Here is a 15,979-nt window from a genome sequence, read left to right on the forward strand (position 1 = left end):
AAAAGATATAGTCCCTGACTTTGAGAAGATTACTTTCTGTTGGGGGGACAACACGTTCCTATAAATGTAAATAATACGTCTGTACAAAACAAGTCCGAAGAATCTGGGGAAGGTAAAAGTGCATGGAAATAAGTCATTTATGTAAAGTAGATACAAAGTAACTGGGAAGGGTCTTGGTGAAAAAGGAGATGAGGCTCTGCCTTACGTAGGAAGCAGCAGCGGAGCTGAGCCTTCCAGGAAGTTAGCGATTCTAAGAAGTAATGGTGAGGAGGCAGTGTATTATAATAATGACACCCTATTAGTTATTGATTTTTTGCAGTTGGCCAAAATGGAAGCCAAGGCCAAGATTACATGTCAGGCTGACGTTGCCTAAAAGCAAACAGAGGGTTTGGCAGGCAGTGTAGACAGCCAGGCTGGATTATTCTAATTCAACACCACAGTTGGTTGCTGTCTTTAAGATGTTCCATCCTACCCTACGCCACTCATCTGAACAATTCTCAGGCCTAGAAATCTAAACGCTTATTACTGTGAAGCTGACCACATCATAGAAAATCAGAGAGGGCTAGGAGCCACCATGTTCTAACCTTTTATTTACCCACTGTTTTCTCTCCTGCTGTAACTAATGAGTTACTTAACGCTTATCAAGTAATCTGAGGAACTAATCACCATATACATGATGGCATTAATATCCAGTTGAGAGTATAAGGGGAGATTTTGAAGAAATACACTCTAATGTCCACAGTACGCAAATACCCAAGTCTACCTCTCTTCTGTTTCGCATTCATTTATCAAGTTCACTATAGGAGCTCCAGTGATGGGCCAGGGACCCTCTTAAGATTTGTTCCAGATGGACATTCTCTAACATCCCTTTAATGTCCAAGTCATGGAACAACTTTGTCAACAGCATTATTAATTAATACACGCGGTATAAAGGAGGCTGAGGACAAAGGAACACCCAGTAAATCATTGCCACCCTATTTCCCAGCACCTTGCCTTCTACAATAGATTGTGTGACTGTTCCAGAGGGCAGGACAAGGTCACAACTTGGGAGAGAGTCCATTAATATGATCGCACTAGACCACTTTCAAATACCTAACCCTTCATCCTGCTATTTCCAGATGAAATGTCAAGGGCACTCAGAGTCAATCAACTACTCAATGTAATACAATGCAATACCACAAACATGTATTCAAGAAGTCAGGAAACTCTCCAAGACCTGGTTTCTCCAACTGTAAAATAAGGGGCTTGGACTGGATATAGCCAGAAGTGCCTTCCAAAACTAATGCTTGTTGACTGATTGGTAGAAGTAGATTGTCATAGAACGTGAAGCATGGCTGGAGTCTCTGGCTGGCTAAGAATAACATGGTGGTACAAATGTTTTTGCACTGGCTGGCCCACCAATCCAGATTGCATGACCCTACTAGTAGTCAAAAAACTGAGTGGATTAAGTTTGGTGGGATGTGGTCTCAGGACGTCCAGTGGTCCAGATTGATTAGGAGGATGGCATGGAAATAGTCTGGATGGATGGCTGGATAGGATGTGAAGCATATCCCTACTGCAGACAGGATGCTCTGTTGGAGACTAAAGGATCTTCCAAAGTTAGTTAAGACCAAAATTCTGCTTTCAAGAGAGTTGTGCTCTTGTAGGGAAATGCTCTATCAGTGTGGGGACACTGGAAGGAACCCTGGAGCAAGAGGGTCTGGGTTTCACTCCTGTGTCTGTCAGTGCATGTTTGACCTTGAGCAAATAACTTCCCTTCTCTTGGCCTCAGTTTCCCTCATCTGTAAAGTGAGGGGGGATAGCCTGAGTGACCACTAAGGTCCCTTGCAGTTGCAAATCTGTGGTCCTATAATATATGTGTGTGTGTGTGTGTGTGTGTATGTGTGTGTGTATGTAATTTCATGATGAATGCATTCGTGTTACAAAGCCAAGTGCCAAAATAAGTTTGAGGGGGATAATCATTACGGACCTATCGTGGCCTGGGGGAAGGAGGTGTTTCCTAGACAGAGCGCATTTAAGTTGGCCCTTAAATACCAACCAATGTGGCATAGCAGACAGAACGCTGGCCTAGCAGTCAGGAAAAGCTGGGTCCAAGTGTTACCTCTGAAACATGCCGGCTGTGAGACATGTCTTTGCCCTTCAGGTGCCATAGGCAACTCTCTAGGCCATGCCTTGAAAAGAAATAGATGGCCCACATTAGTACAGGGATTTCTTCAGCTGGGGTTCCTTATACCAAAGAAGTCAAAGGTGGTGATCCCCATTCCATTTAATGGATAGGTAGTATTTCAGGAGGGTGTGTGTTTCAGAGTGGGGTGAAGGAGAGAGGCTCCAAGATGAGTTAATGACTTCAGGGTATCATATATCTAGAATGGGAAGGGAACCCAAAGGCCTTCTCCAATGTTCTTACTTTACAGATGTTGAAGTGCTTTGCCTAAGCTCTCACAATAAATAATCATCGGAGGCGGAATTTGAACCCAGCTCCCCAGACTCTAGGGCCAGTGGGCTGCTTTCCACTTAACAAAAGGCTCAAACTGAACAAATTTAAAGTCTTGGCTAAACTGCAACCATGCTCCTTTAAACGTTATTTTGGGGACAAAGAGGAAAGGCAACCTACATTTCTGCTTGCTTGGGATGGTTTTGACAGCCCCCCCTAACTTTCACCCAGAGGTGTCATGCCCTGCTCTGCAAAGTCAAGCTCCCCATCCCCGGCTCCAAAGCTCGCAAGCAACCGTCTAGTTCTTCCCCCTCCCCCAGTTCTGCCCAGCCCTGCAAATAAATGGGAGCTCCGAATTTAAGCTGCTGCGCAACCTTTTACCACTAGAGGTCGTCGGAAAAGCAGTGACCCGTATAACCCGGTTAATCCTTCTCTTAAACCAATCGACTTGTTGCTCCCAGACTCGGGAGCCTCCTCTCCTAGAGGGAGGGTAAAGGGGGGCTGCCTTATCAATAGCGTTGGCCGCCATGCTTGGTGGGGAAGGGGCCCAAACTGGCCTGACCCCCGGTCAGCTCCCCCTCCGAGTAGTCTGCAGTTGGGGGCTGGCCCCCTGGGGAGAGGCCCTGGACCAGCATCCCCATCCTGCATCCCACATCCCGCATCCCGCATCCAGCATCCCCAGGACCTCAGGTGGGCGGCACGCTGCCCCCACCTTGGTGCACTGGGGACCAGCTCTGCAAGAAGCCCCATCCAGAGCACCCCAGACACGATGCTCCCCTCCCGGGCTCCCATGTCTGCCCCCACCCCGCCCCTGCCCTCCATCTCAGCTTGCTTCCCCTGTACCCCCTCTTAATTCCCCTATTGGGTTCCCGGCTTCTCTGACACAGTGATGGATATTAGGTAGACAATTTGTCAACCCTGTACTGATCTACGATATGTCCGTAGGAAAAAAAAAAAAGGACAAGCTTCTCCTGGTTGGTGAAGGGGGGTGGGGAGTAGAGGGAGAGGGAGGGAGGGAGGGAGAGAGAGAAAAAGAGAGAGAGAGAGAAGGGGGGGGCAGGAAAGAGGAGAAATAAAAGCCAGAAAGAAAACAGCCAGGTTGAATTCCCAGTCTTTATCAAGCAATTCGCTCACCCAGAGAAAGCTGCAATTGCAGAGCCTAGCCACATGCGGTAGTGTGCAGCAATTAGTAGATAAACTGCTGACTTAAGAACTAAAACATGAAGTATTATTGAAGCCAAGGTCAAAAAAATACTTCAGTTCTTTTGCAATTGGGGGTTGGGGGTGGGGGGTGACGGCAAGGGGAGAGGGGAGTTGGTGGAGGAAAAGGTCTGCGTTTTCGAAATGAACGCCCTGTTTCCTCACACTGTACTTTTTTTTTTTTTGGTATTTTATGATCGTGTTTATTATAGCCAGAGCTGCCTGATGACTCTATGCTGCTTTTGTAACTAAGTAATCTGCTTAATCCTTTTATGAAGAGGTTCTGAGAGATACTGAATACCACCCCCACTCCACCCCCAGCCGCTAGAGGTAGGGGAGGGGGACGATAATTTCCCATTTATTTATTTGGTTGTTGAAGAAACCAAAGAACTTAAAACAGAGGAAGGATTTGGGCTGCCAGAGCACCCATAGAGGCGTGTGGGTACAGGTTACTGCATTTCAGGACAGGAAACAGCCCAGCAATAGTGGTTGGTGGAGGGGGGGGGCTGGTGGTGAAAGGAGGGGGAGTAAAATATACACACTATTTCCCTCCTTTTGATACCCAGCAAGTCCTTGCTATAAGCTTTTTTCCCTTTAAATAGATAAATAAAGCAGTTGTTTTCATGATTATAACTGTCCTGAATGGATTGTCTTCCTACAACATTCAATCTGTTTATGAGTATTTACTTTACATTAGCAGAGAGACCCCGCACTGCAGGAGTTGGCTTCTTTTCCCCTGGGTGTCACTGTCTGAAGTCTTACATCTGCTCTGTGATTGATAGAGCCTTGAATCCACGTTATTACTCTCTCACAAGCAGAAATCAAACAGACTATTAACTACATTACTTCAAAGAACAGTTTCAATACAATCTACTTATCTTAATTGAAACTTTCTTTGTATGGATATTTGCTGCACAGATAATTTACAGGTGCCTTGGCAAGCCTCACGTTAAGAACAGGGAAAATAAAGGGTGGGTTTAAAAAAGATTTTTTTTGGTCTGTGTCTCTGTGTGCTTTATGAACATTTGTGATCTGTAATTTTAAAGCTATTTATAGAATTGGACAAAAGGGTTGATATATTACATTTATTATGGGGGGCAGTGTACAGGGGTTGGGAGTCCCCCCCCACTCAGTTTTCGAATCTAGTATTCATCTGATTACAGGACTGCAGCTCTTCAGCACATTCAAACCAAGCTCCCCTACAATGATTAGGCTCTCAAAAACTTGTGGGGTTTTTTTTTGGGGGGGGTAGGACGAGGTGGGGGGGAGTTACACAGCTCCCAAATAAGTGAAGCTCCTATTTTTATATAATTGGCCAAATTGTTTCTGTTAAAAGTCTCTTATGGAGGATAACATCAAACAAAACACAAGTTGCTCAGCTGCTATTAAAAAAAAAGAGCTGTGTATTTTTTTTTTTTTAAGGAGGGGGAGAGAGAGAAAGAAAAGAGGGAGGTTTAATATACAATAGAGGGATGCCCTGAGGCACTCTGCTGAGCCTTCCTGCATAAATGCTGCCGCTTTGGTCTTACAGGAAACTGACTCAGAGTCCATCTCAAATATGATCTTGTCAAAATACTGCAACTCCAGTTTTTTAAAACAGAATTTTTTGAACTGGACGTATATATTTACGCGAACAGGTCAGAGAGCCTAACCCATGTATCTATCAGGCGTCTTTAATGTTCCAGAAATGTGTAAAATGCCTTTCAGTCATGTCCATCCATCTGTAAAAAATTTTAAAATATAAAAAAATAAATAAAATGGGTTAGTCTAATCAAACATACGAAGGACGTACTGTATCATAAAGTGAAGTGGGGGGAGGGAAATGAGCTGTAATTCCTCTTTGCAACCCACGTTGATGAAATAGGAAGATCAGATGAAATTTCAAGAAAGATAATTAAAGAGTGAGGCGAAAGGCGTAATTTGGCTAATGCAGAAGATGGGGAGCCTGCAAATTGCTACATTGTCTCCCTGCACTCTGCAGAGTTGTGATATTTAAATTATTAAAATAGTTTTCGACAGCTTTCAGGATCCCGGCTCTCTTTGGCATGGGCTTTTATTAGTTAGTGTAATTTGACGATCTGCCATTTTCTCTCGTTTATCTCAGGGTATAGAGAAACGAGATAGATCTTGCCTATATTACTTCCCCATGTTCTGAATCAAAAATGTGGTTTAGATCACGTTAAGTGCCCTAATTCTTACTGCAGTGGACGCATACATTATGAAAATGCATCAAAATACATGTAGGGGCTCTCCCCACCTCTAGCCTCGAATCTCAAACATTTGTTCTCTGCCGAGTGTATTAACTTCAGCCATGTGAATATAATTTTTTATTAAAGTAATCCTGTTTCAACTAGATGCTAAGACTAGAGGTGAAACGTTGCGAAAGCGTTAAAAATAGCTTACTAGTAATTTCAACATCCTGTAATTTTATCACAGATCAAGTTTCAACTGTCATACTATACAGACCTTATTCCCCATATATTACATGTTTACTTTTTAACATGCCAGACCTACTTTAGTAGGATTGTTGCCAATATAATAAAATTGGAGGGAGGTGGGGGAGAGCTGGCGGGGGGGGGGAGGAGGGAGGGCGGTGTGGATAAGGGGGGAGGGGGCGGGGGTGAGAGGAGGGGGGAGAAGGAGTGAGGATAGATGGGGAGGGGGGGGGAGTCGAGAATATACCATTTTACATCCACACTGCGAAAATGTAATCTAGACGCTTAGAACCCCGGCAGCTGGATCGGAGCTGGGCTATGCAGTCGGTCTCTCTGGCTGTTCCTTGTTCCGACGCTCTTAAGTTTCTCTGTGTTTGCATAATAACCCTGAATGCAAACCTCCCAGTGCTCCAGGGCTCCAGAACAATAAATATACACATTTAAAGCCTTTATTGTCTCACGGTTCGTGCCCCCGGTTTTAAACAGCTTAATTTCTAGTTGTATTTAACTAGTTTGCAAATGGATCCCCCCCCCAAGTTTCCAACTATTACACGGAGGAAGACCCCCCCTTCCTCCCCCTCCCTCCTCCCCTCCCCTCCCTTTCCCCTCTCTCTTTTGGGAGGGGGTGAGGGATGTGTGTGTGTGAGAGAGAGTTAGTATATTATTGCTCTAGCACTGGGTTATATAAACACATTATCATTTGAGAGCGCCCTTGGCGTCCATCAGCATTGTAAACACGTCCTAGTGTATATACTTTAAAATTAAAGAATGCACACGCAGAACCGGGAGCTTAGATTCCTATTCCGAGCAGACCCACTGCTCGCGTTTATTGATTCATCATGCACCGTTTATTGTTTCAGTCCCTAAATGCAGTCGGTGTCCGTTCAATATTGTTTGGGGGGGGGGGAACCCAGCAACAACAAAAAAGAAAAATCCCGTGGATGTGTGTGTGTGTGTGTCTGTGTGTGTGCACACTGGGTTCACTTGCCTTTCCCTGTGTATGTGTGTGTGCTTTTCCCGAGTGTTTTTTTGCAAAGCGAACAAATGCATTAATATTTATATGTTTATATAATCGATAACCCACTTTTCCCTTCCGTGTAAATAGGCATCAAAAGATAATTTAACAGATTAGTTCTTGAAAACATGGCAGTGAGGAAGCGTAATTTAACTATCAAACAAATCTACATGTCTAATAAAATCAGATCTGCTAAAGAGCGGCGGGCGCCCCTGAATCTCTGCAGGAAACGTTCTTTATATTAGACATATATAAGCAGGTCCTGGCAGATGCATGAACGAGCACCACCACACTCGGCCCCCCAAAAAAGAGAAACCGCGGGGTACGCGCCCCCATTGCCATCTTCAGGAAACCCCGTGCAAGGAGGACGCAGATTTGGGGGGTCCTTTATTTTTCTTAGGGCCAGGACGTGCATTTTGCCTTGATCCATCCGCTCTGTCCCCCGTCTCCAACCCAGTCTCTTTCGAGATTGTGAATTTGATCCCCGGCTCTTAGGGGCAGAGGTGGGTCTTTGGGCCACCTAGGGAAAGTTGGGGGGCAGGAGAAATATTAGGCATCGTTTTTGGTAATTTTGGTGATGGCAGGGAGGGGTGGGCTTGATTTTATATTGAGACGCCGAGCCGGCTGGAGGGCGAGAATGCTTTTCCCTGCCAGGACCTGATGCAATCCATTCAAGCCAACAAGTTTGGAGAGAATGTTGAGTTCAATCAATTCAGAACGTCGAGATGGAGCTCAGCTCACTCCAGGTATTTTGCTCGGCTCCGCTCCCCCGGCCCCCGGCAGCCCCGCCGCCCCCCGGCCCGCAGCCCGCCCGCACCCCTACACCCCCCCGGAGCCCCCCACAAACTTTCCACCAAACTTTTGCCCTCTGCAGCTCCCCAGATCATTTTTATTGTTTTCCCAAAATTCCTGCACACATCCTACATACATGTTTAATTTTACCTTCTGGGATGGGGGTTGGGGGGGTGGAGAGGGGCTAGAAAAGGGGGAGGGGGTGTGGGTGTGGGTTTTCAGGGAGGTCGATATTGTGTGTAATCTCGATATATTTTTCCACCCAGCTAATATCAGATGGGTGACTCTGTGTGTGTGTGCCTGTGTGTGTAAGTGTGAGTGTCTGTGTCTGTCTCTGAATGTATGCGGAACGATGATTGTCTTATTTACACGATTGTTTTCTCCCCTGCAGTGGGTCGGCTCTCCGTGTGGCTTGCACGGACCGTACATTTTCTACAAGGCTTTTCAGTTCCACCTTGAAGGCAGACCAAGAATTTTGTCCCTTGGCGACTTTTTCTTTGTAAGATGTAAGCCAAAGGATCCGATTTGCATAGCCGAGCTGCAGCTGTTGTGGGAAGAGAGGACTAGCAGACAACTTTTATCCAGCTCCAAACTTTATTTCCTCCCAGAAGACACTCCCCAGGGCAGGAATAGCGACCATGGCGAGGTGGTAAACCTATCTCTTGTCTCTCTTTTCTGTTATTTTTCTAGTAATGCTTATTACAGGGCGAGCTTGAAATATACTGTATGTGTTCACTTCTGCAGGGAGCGGCGTGGTCGAGCCTTTTTTTTTAAAGGGGTAGCGCCACTCTCTGGGGCTGGAGCGATTTTTTTTTTGCCGTTGTCAGAGTTTTTTGGCTGTCAGCTTTACAAAGAAGGTCCAACTGCTGATTTTCCAGTAATGATCAAATAACTTGTTGGAGAGGGGGTTGTTGGAGGAGTGTGTGTGTGTGTGTGTGTGTGTGTGTGTGTGTGTGTGAGAGAGAGAGAGAGAGAGAGAGTGTGTGTGTGTGTGTGTGTGTGTGTGTGTGTGTGTTAGTGCTCTGGCTGCTGCTTGCTGTCTGAACGTCACATGCTTTTTGTATTTTTGCTGAGATCTCTCCCTGTCTCCGGGTCTCCCCTCTCCCTTCTCCTCCTCTCCTTTCTCCCAGCCTCTCTCTGTATGTATTACCTTGGTGTCTGGCTCAGCCAGGGTTGGGTGGATTTCGGTGGGTTTCGATATTGTTCACATTTCTTTTTCTTTCTTTCTTTTTTTTTAAGTATTTGATATGTTTAAGAGGGCGGAAATTACGAAATGGAGGGCTGAGTTGGGATCAAAAGCTATTGAGCTGGCAAAGACGTGTTGAATAAAGTGATAAATGACAGGTACTGGGATAATACATTCAAATAACTTGCAGGTCTGCCTGGGCGTATTTCAAAGCAGTCAAGTAACCCGCACAAACACGTTAAGCATTAACAACTATCTCCCCCTCTCCTCTCCGCCCCCCCCGCCCCGCACTGCACCCCACCCCCTCTCGTCCCCTCCTCCCCTTCCCCCTCCGCGAGCTATTGCCTGGACTCCCTTTAAATGACTCCACGAAAAGTGGCCCTTTTCCAAAAAGGAGATTGGGGGGGGCTAGTGAGGAGGAGGTGGGGGAGCGGTGTGTGACTCTCACACTAACCCTGAAAGTCCAGTCATTTCCTCTCCCAGACGGTCGCCCTGGTGAAGAGCAGGGGTGCCTGTAGGTAGGGAGAAGAGCCTCCTCGTCACGTTTTTTCTTCGGGTGCAGGAGCGGGCCACCCCCGGGAGCCAGACCTGGACCCGGAGGTGGCCAGTCCAGATCCCTGGGAGGACATGGCCAGTCCCGATATCTGGGCTCGGCCGCCTCCCGCCCAGCCTGCCACCTTCCCGAGCTGTAATTGCACGGGTGACCGCAGTTCTGCGGGCTTCTGGCGTCAGCTGCTTCTCCGCCCGCCCGCCTGCCTGCGCCGGGTGACTGCTGGGGAGCTATTTTGGTGTTCATGGTGTACCCGCAGCGCGATGGGCAATACGACTGACTGACGGCCTGGCGAGTTACTGCTGCTGCTGCTGCTGTTGTTTTAAGTGAAAGAAAGGTCAGGGCAATCATATTGTGGCTGAAAGCAACTAACTAACCATGGGGCAGGCGCCCGAGGTGCGAGGTAGGTGTAAGGCTCAGATATTAATGGGTTCCCATTAACTCCTCCTAGAGAGCGCTCGCCAGTCCTTTCAGCGTTCCTGAGTCTGATGGAGTAATTGTACTTTTCTAAGACGCCACCCCCCTCCCTTCCCTCAGTATCGAATTACCCATCAGTATTATATGTTTGTTAATTACTGTAGTTTGTCCAGTGTTTGCCCTACGATTTGCCTCTTCTGAAACAGGAATCCCTCCCCTCCACTCCCGCCCCATAGTCCACTTTTTTTGTCCTAACTGTCCATATTGTCTGGTGTCTGTCTGCAATTTAAGAAATGATGTTTGGGAACGTGGAGCCAACCTTGAAATCCACCTACAGGTTGACCCCTCCCCTCTCAAGATCTCCCTCTGTCCCCTCCCCCTGTCCAACTTTCCTGTGCAGCTGTCTCCCTCCCTTTCCCCTCCCCCTCCCGATTCCTTATTATTTGCTTTTCAAATTTATTACTTCAACATGGCCTGTGATCTGGAAAAAGGGAAGGATTAAATATCCAGAAAAAAGAACTGGAGTCTAATAGACTTCTGACTAAACCCAAGAGGAAATTATTCAGTGTTTTACGGGATATTTTGTGGTCACCTTCGAAATTGGAATTGCGATCTTTTTAAAGACTTGGTCTTGACCCCACTATGGTACAGGTTTTAATTTCTGTTTGGCTGATTCAATGGAGAGGCTTAGCTTGCGGGTAAAAAATAGAGCAGCTGAAGGTTTGAATTTGCTTTAAAAAAAAAACTGCTGACGGTGACTATTTAAAAAAAACACCCTACTTTTTCTTTGTTTATTAGAGGGAAATGAGCCATTTTAATGATCAGCTCATGTTGTTACTGTGAGACACCTTACCTGAGAAAATTAATCTTACCATTTAAAGGAAAACTGGGGAGGGAGGGAGAAGAGGGGAGATGACTCTATTTATAATTCTCAGCTGCATATACGTCCTCTAATATTATGCATGATTTGTTTTTTAATGCTAACATGGCTGGTAATTAGCTGTATGATTATGCTTGTATATTTCATTAGGACCTCAGCTGATGTCATTGTGAATTATCCAGCCATATTAAAACAATTTTCAGTCGAAAATAATGACACGCCTTAAAATTATGCAAATGTGGGTTGCATTGTGTAAAACAATTATGAAAAATGTTAGAGCAGGTAGAAAGTTTCCTAACGCGGGATCGGTTTTCCACCCTGGTGATGTCATTTCCCCCCTGGCCTAAGTTAGTCATTCATTAGCAGACTAGCAGCAGCAGCAGCAAAAGCAGCAGCAGCAGCAGCAGCAAAAGCAGCAGCAGCAGCAGCAAGAGCTCATACTTCTTTGGCTGAGAGCCTACAGAAACTCGCACTTAGAGTCAGGACCTAGAGAGGGTAACATCACACTCCCATTAACAAATGTACTTTGTTTTCACTTACTCCATTAACTTGTTTATATACATAGAAATGATTTTTATTATTGATGTTAAATAGTTTTGAATGATAAATTTGGTGTTTAAATGGGTAACGAAAATGAAAAGCTTCTTAGTGATTTAGGCTTTGTTACTTAAGGAAAACATGTAGCACTTTTAATCAGCAGAGCGCAGTTTATTTTAAGTAACTCAGTCGAGGGTAATAATTCCTTTATGTAACTGACATCAACATCTATTCCTAAAGGACACCTAGGGCTTGTTTTGGGCTAGGGTTTTGTTTGTTTGCTTGTTTCTTGTTTCCTTAATAGAAACACCCTGTTCTCTTTGTTAGACTTCTGGAAATATAGAGAGATTTGTTGCAACACTTGGCAGATAATAATTGTTAGGGAGAAAGCTATTCTCCAGAGCTCCACTTTGTATATATTATATTATGGAAGCTTGTAATCTTGTACATTTCACAATTGTCAATGTGCTGTGTCAAAGGTCATTCGGTGCTGGGTATGAGTAACATGGTTGGTTAGCAGACCAATTGGCTCTATCGTAAGAGTTCAGCTGAGAGCTAGTCAGAGGTTCATATCGACAACAATAACACTGTAGTAATTATTGTAATACCACATGTGCACGTGTACACCCTGTTACCTCCAAAGAGCAAAGAGCTTCATTTGATGCTCATTGTAGGCATTTTTGTAAATGATGGCCTATATAAGAACCATCAGCACACCCAATCATATAATTTCTTCCTCCATAATCTTTGCCAAAGGAATGAATGGCAGTCCAGTGCCCAGAAGGGGTTAAATTTCATCAATAGTTTCCCGCAATTGAAACTTTCAGGCATTTGCTCTTCAGAGAAGGAAAATGGCAAAGTAGGCAGGCAACCGTTCTGTTACTTGGTAACTTCTGATGACATTTATTTTCGAGTTGCCAAGTGCTTAGTTTAATGGCAATTTTATAGCCTCTTGAAATAGGCTTGCAGACAACTCTCAGGTTCCTATTTAAGCCTGGCCAGCAGTATGCCTGGTCCTGAGGGTGGGGGGAAAGAAAAGGCATGCTGATGGACTGAAGCTCTTGGGATAAGGATTAGGAAAGTAATGTTTCTAAAGAGCTTAGAGTTTGGGTGTCGAACCAATGCTGGAGAATTTGGGTTTGAATTAATAGGTTTATTTAGCCATCATCTAGTCCAAACCCCTCATATTACTGAGCAGCTGAGCTAACCCAGCTTCTCAGTCTTTAGATACAAGGCTCCCCAGAGCCCATCAGACCCTGGCCCTAATGGCAGCATTGGTACTCAACCCTTTGTGTGGGTCATTTACCATAGCAATGGTTTTTGCATTCCCACCAGCTGTTCCAAAATGTGCTTGCCTTTGCTTTTCCTTACCAAATGTGGTAGATGTGCATGATTCAGGTATATATAGTCAATTCTGGAAGAAATTGAGATGGTGGTTACCTAGTTGTTTGCTCTACATTTACATAACTCTGATGTCAAACATCTGCATTGACTGAATTTTCATTGGAAAAGCTAAAGTTGACCCTGAGATTGGAGCTGTCTAGGCAGGGTCCAAATTAAAATGAAGAGGTATTTGTACTCTTGGACAGCTGTCTCCTCAGCTTTTAGAATTCGTTCATTGAGTGTTTGGGAGGAAATTTCTTTGAGATGTTTTAGCTGATTTTATTGTCAATTGCTAAAATATTAAATTTATATTAAATAGACTGGTAAGGCATTTCCATCTGCCAACTTGACCTTTGCTACAGTAGGGCCATGGGATGAGGAAGACATTTCTTGCAGAGTGGCTTGGCCTTTGATCCCCCCAAATGCCAGGTTGGTGAATGTACACCTGTTGCTCATTTTTATTTAGAAATTGAAACAGTCTAGGGCAATGATCTTCAGTGGTATTTGCACCTGGGACTCCCCTCTTTGTAGACCCCAATGGTGGATCATAGGGTCACAGATTTAATCTAGATAGGACCTTAGAAGCCACTTAGTCAAACTCTCTCATTTTTAGTGATTAGGAAACTTAGGCCCAACGAGTTTATGACTGCCCAAAGTCACAGAAAAATCATAACATAGTATATTAACTTTTGAAGTGAATACATACTATGTTGTAGCGTGAGTTTTTTTTAATGGGTTAAGTTTAAACTGTAGCAATGTTTATATCATCCACATTTAGTCACTTAATGAGTAAATGCATGTATTACATTCTGTACGTACCTACCTACCACTTTGCTAGTTATTGTAGGAGATACATAGATGAAGAAAACATAGCCCTCTGCCTTTGAGTTTATAATGTACTTGAGGAGGTTAAATGAACAGACATAAAACAATTAGAAAATAACACTGCAGTGGATCTGTGATTTTATTGGTTTTCCATTTAATTTGTTTTCTGGTTTAGATCAGAGCTCATCCATTCCTTCTTATTGCATGCCATTCTTGCCTAAGTCTTTCTAAATTCTCCATTCTGGAGCCACCCAATGAGAAGACTTCTTTTCATATTTCATGGGTACCAGGTCAACATTTGAGCTGCCCTTTCCTTATGCCTATTCCGTGACTGACCCACATCCTTTTCCGCTCATATATGTCCTTATTTGTATCTTCTACACCACTGTTCAAGCTCAAGGCATCTTTAGTACTGTGCTTATTATATCCATCATGCAGACATAGTCCATTGCCCTTTGGATCAACTTTGATTCTGATTGTTTTGGGAGAGAACAATATAAGACATTATCTACTGAAGTGCTGGATTGTGTGGTCCAGACAATAAGTGTAATCATTCAGAGAAAGGCTAATTGATTTAAGTCCAGGAGATTTTTTTTTTTGTAGAAGGTCCAGCTTCTGTGTTTAACCAAATAATGTGTGCATCTAGGCATCTGCCTCATGATGAGAATCTGTCTTGGCCCCTTACTGTTTTGGGTCTTTGCCAATAGGAGTTTTTGTTTTGGGTTGTGTGTTTTACACATTTGAAGTCATTTAATATAAACATTAACCATTCCTGAACTTGTTCCTATGTCCAAACATAGGATCCCAAGGTTACAGATTTATAGCTAGAAGAAGCCTTAGAGACCTTCTTGTTTAGACCCCCTTCTTTACAGATGAGGAAACCAGTGACCTTTACCCCGAGTTCACTGAGGGAACATGTGACAGAGGTGGCACGGACCCCAAGTCCTCTGATCCCCAAGCCCTGCATTCTTTCTACTGCACCATTGTTTGGCAGCCAGGAAGCAACTTTCAGTCCTTAGTCTGATTTCTTCTATGCTTTCTTCCCAGCAGGGGCCTACAGCAATCTGAGGTTGTTGTTCTGGTGGTGGTTGTTGTCGTTGAGTGGTTTCAGTTGGGTCTGACTCTTCGTGACCCCAGTTGGGATTTTCTTGGCAAAGATACTGGAGCGGTTGGCCATTTCCTTCTCCAGCTCATGGTACAGATTAGGAAACTGAGGCAAACAGGGTGAAGTGACGTGCCCAGTGTCACACAACTAGTGTCTGAAAATAGATTTAGACTCAGAAAGATGAGTCTTCCTGACTCTAGGCCTGGCGCTCTGTGCACTCATCACCTCATTGCCTAACAACAATTTACCTGCACATAAGTATTTGGCACCCAGTTTCACATGGGTCATGCCTCCTTGGTCGACGTAATCGTCCTCACACACATTGCTTTCTAGGAGTGGAAATCACTCAAATAGGATAGTGTGTATAAAGCATGTTGGAAAATTTAAGACACTGCATATAAATTTTAAGTGTCTGTGTATATTTTTCATTGTGATGTTGGGTATAAAAGGAAGATGTGGATCTAAATCCTAAATGACTCATAACTTTTCTCTCATTGGACACATCACTGCCTTTCTGAACCTCGATTTCCTGACCTGTAAAATGGGGGGAGGGGTAATAAGATCAGTTGTATCTGCCTTCACAAGGTTGTTGTGAAGCTCAGGTAAGGTAATGTAGGTATAGTGCTTAGGTTCTACAAAAATGCCAGCTGGATTAAGCGAAGGATCAGGAGGGCACTGACTTCACACCATTATAGTTAATATGTGAAGCTTCTCTTGTTTAAATGGGAGCTCTCCCACGTGGGCTCAGCTTGAAAAGTGCAGCAGTTTGGGGGTAGGGGTGGGGGAGAGTAGCCTCTTTAAATACTTGACCTTGGCTGGGGCAGTGGCCTTTGTGTTGAGTGATTGTTGTCACATTACATTCACATGTGTTTAAGGATGATCGTTTTTAACTGGGCCACACGTTTTCCATCAAGTCCAAATTATAAGCAATTAAAATCTCCATTGATGTCAGAACTGTTAGGCAAGAAGTAAGGAAATGTTGTTTTTAATGACGTACAGGAGTCCACTCTTGTAAATAAATTGTTATTAATTATTGATAAGAGTGCTGTTGTTCACAGTGGCATCTTAGTGATACATGACCCAAAGCTCATTTATCAATGTCTCATTTTTACCAATATTCAGAATATAATTGCTGGAATCAAAAGCATTTGCCCATCGTTTTTTATACTCTGGACACTTGGATGTTTTCCATTTTTTCACTCAGAATAATAGCATTGGTG

The 15,979-nt window shown here is 44.3% G+C and overlaps 1 protein-coding gene and 1 long non-coding RNA gene across 3 annotated transcripts in view; one reads left to right on the forward strand and one right to left on the reverse strand.

The window, feature by feature from the left end:
• Positions 1–5,016: 5,016 nt before the first annotated feature.
• On the reverse strand, positions 5,017–6,572 carry LOC144456168 (uncharacterized). The gene is made up of 2 exons (XR_013485081.1): positions 6,317–6,572; positions 5,017–5,355 (listed from the first exon to the last, which is right to left on the reverse strand). It is a non-coding gene; the product is annotated as an uncharacterized LOC144456168 (long non-coding RNA).
• A 1,154-nt stretch (positions 6,573–7,726) lies between these two features.
• Positions 7,727–15,979, forward strand: part of ARID5B (AT-rich interaction domain 5B) — a 206,923-nt gene continuing 198,670 nt past the window's right edge. The window contains exons 1-2 of one of the 2 annotated variants that reach the window (XM_020998264.2): positions 7,727–7,830; positions 8,268–8,522. In XM_020998264.2, coding sequence (XP_020853923.1) covers positions 7,810–7,830; positions 8,268–8,522 — 276 coding nt within the window. In that variant the 5' untranslated portion in view covers positions 7,727–7,809. Of the gene's footprint in view, positions 7,831–8,213; positions 8,523–15,979 lie in introns of those variants that run through there. The other variant, XM_020998263.2, reaches the window with a different exon arrangement.

Source organism: Phascolarctos cinereus, unplaced genomic scaffold (assembly GCF_003287225.1).
Source record: "Phascolarctos cinereus isolate Bilbo 61053 unplaced genomic scaffold, phaCin_HiC Scaffold_3;HRSCAF=262, whole genome shotgun sequence".
Lineage (NCBI taxonomy): Eukaryota > Metazoa > Chordata > Mammalia > Diprotodontia > Phascolarctidae > Phascolarctos > Phascolarctos cinereus.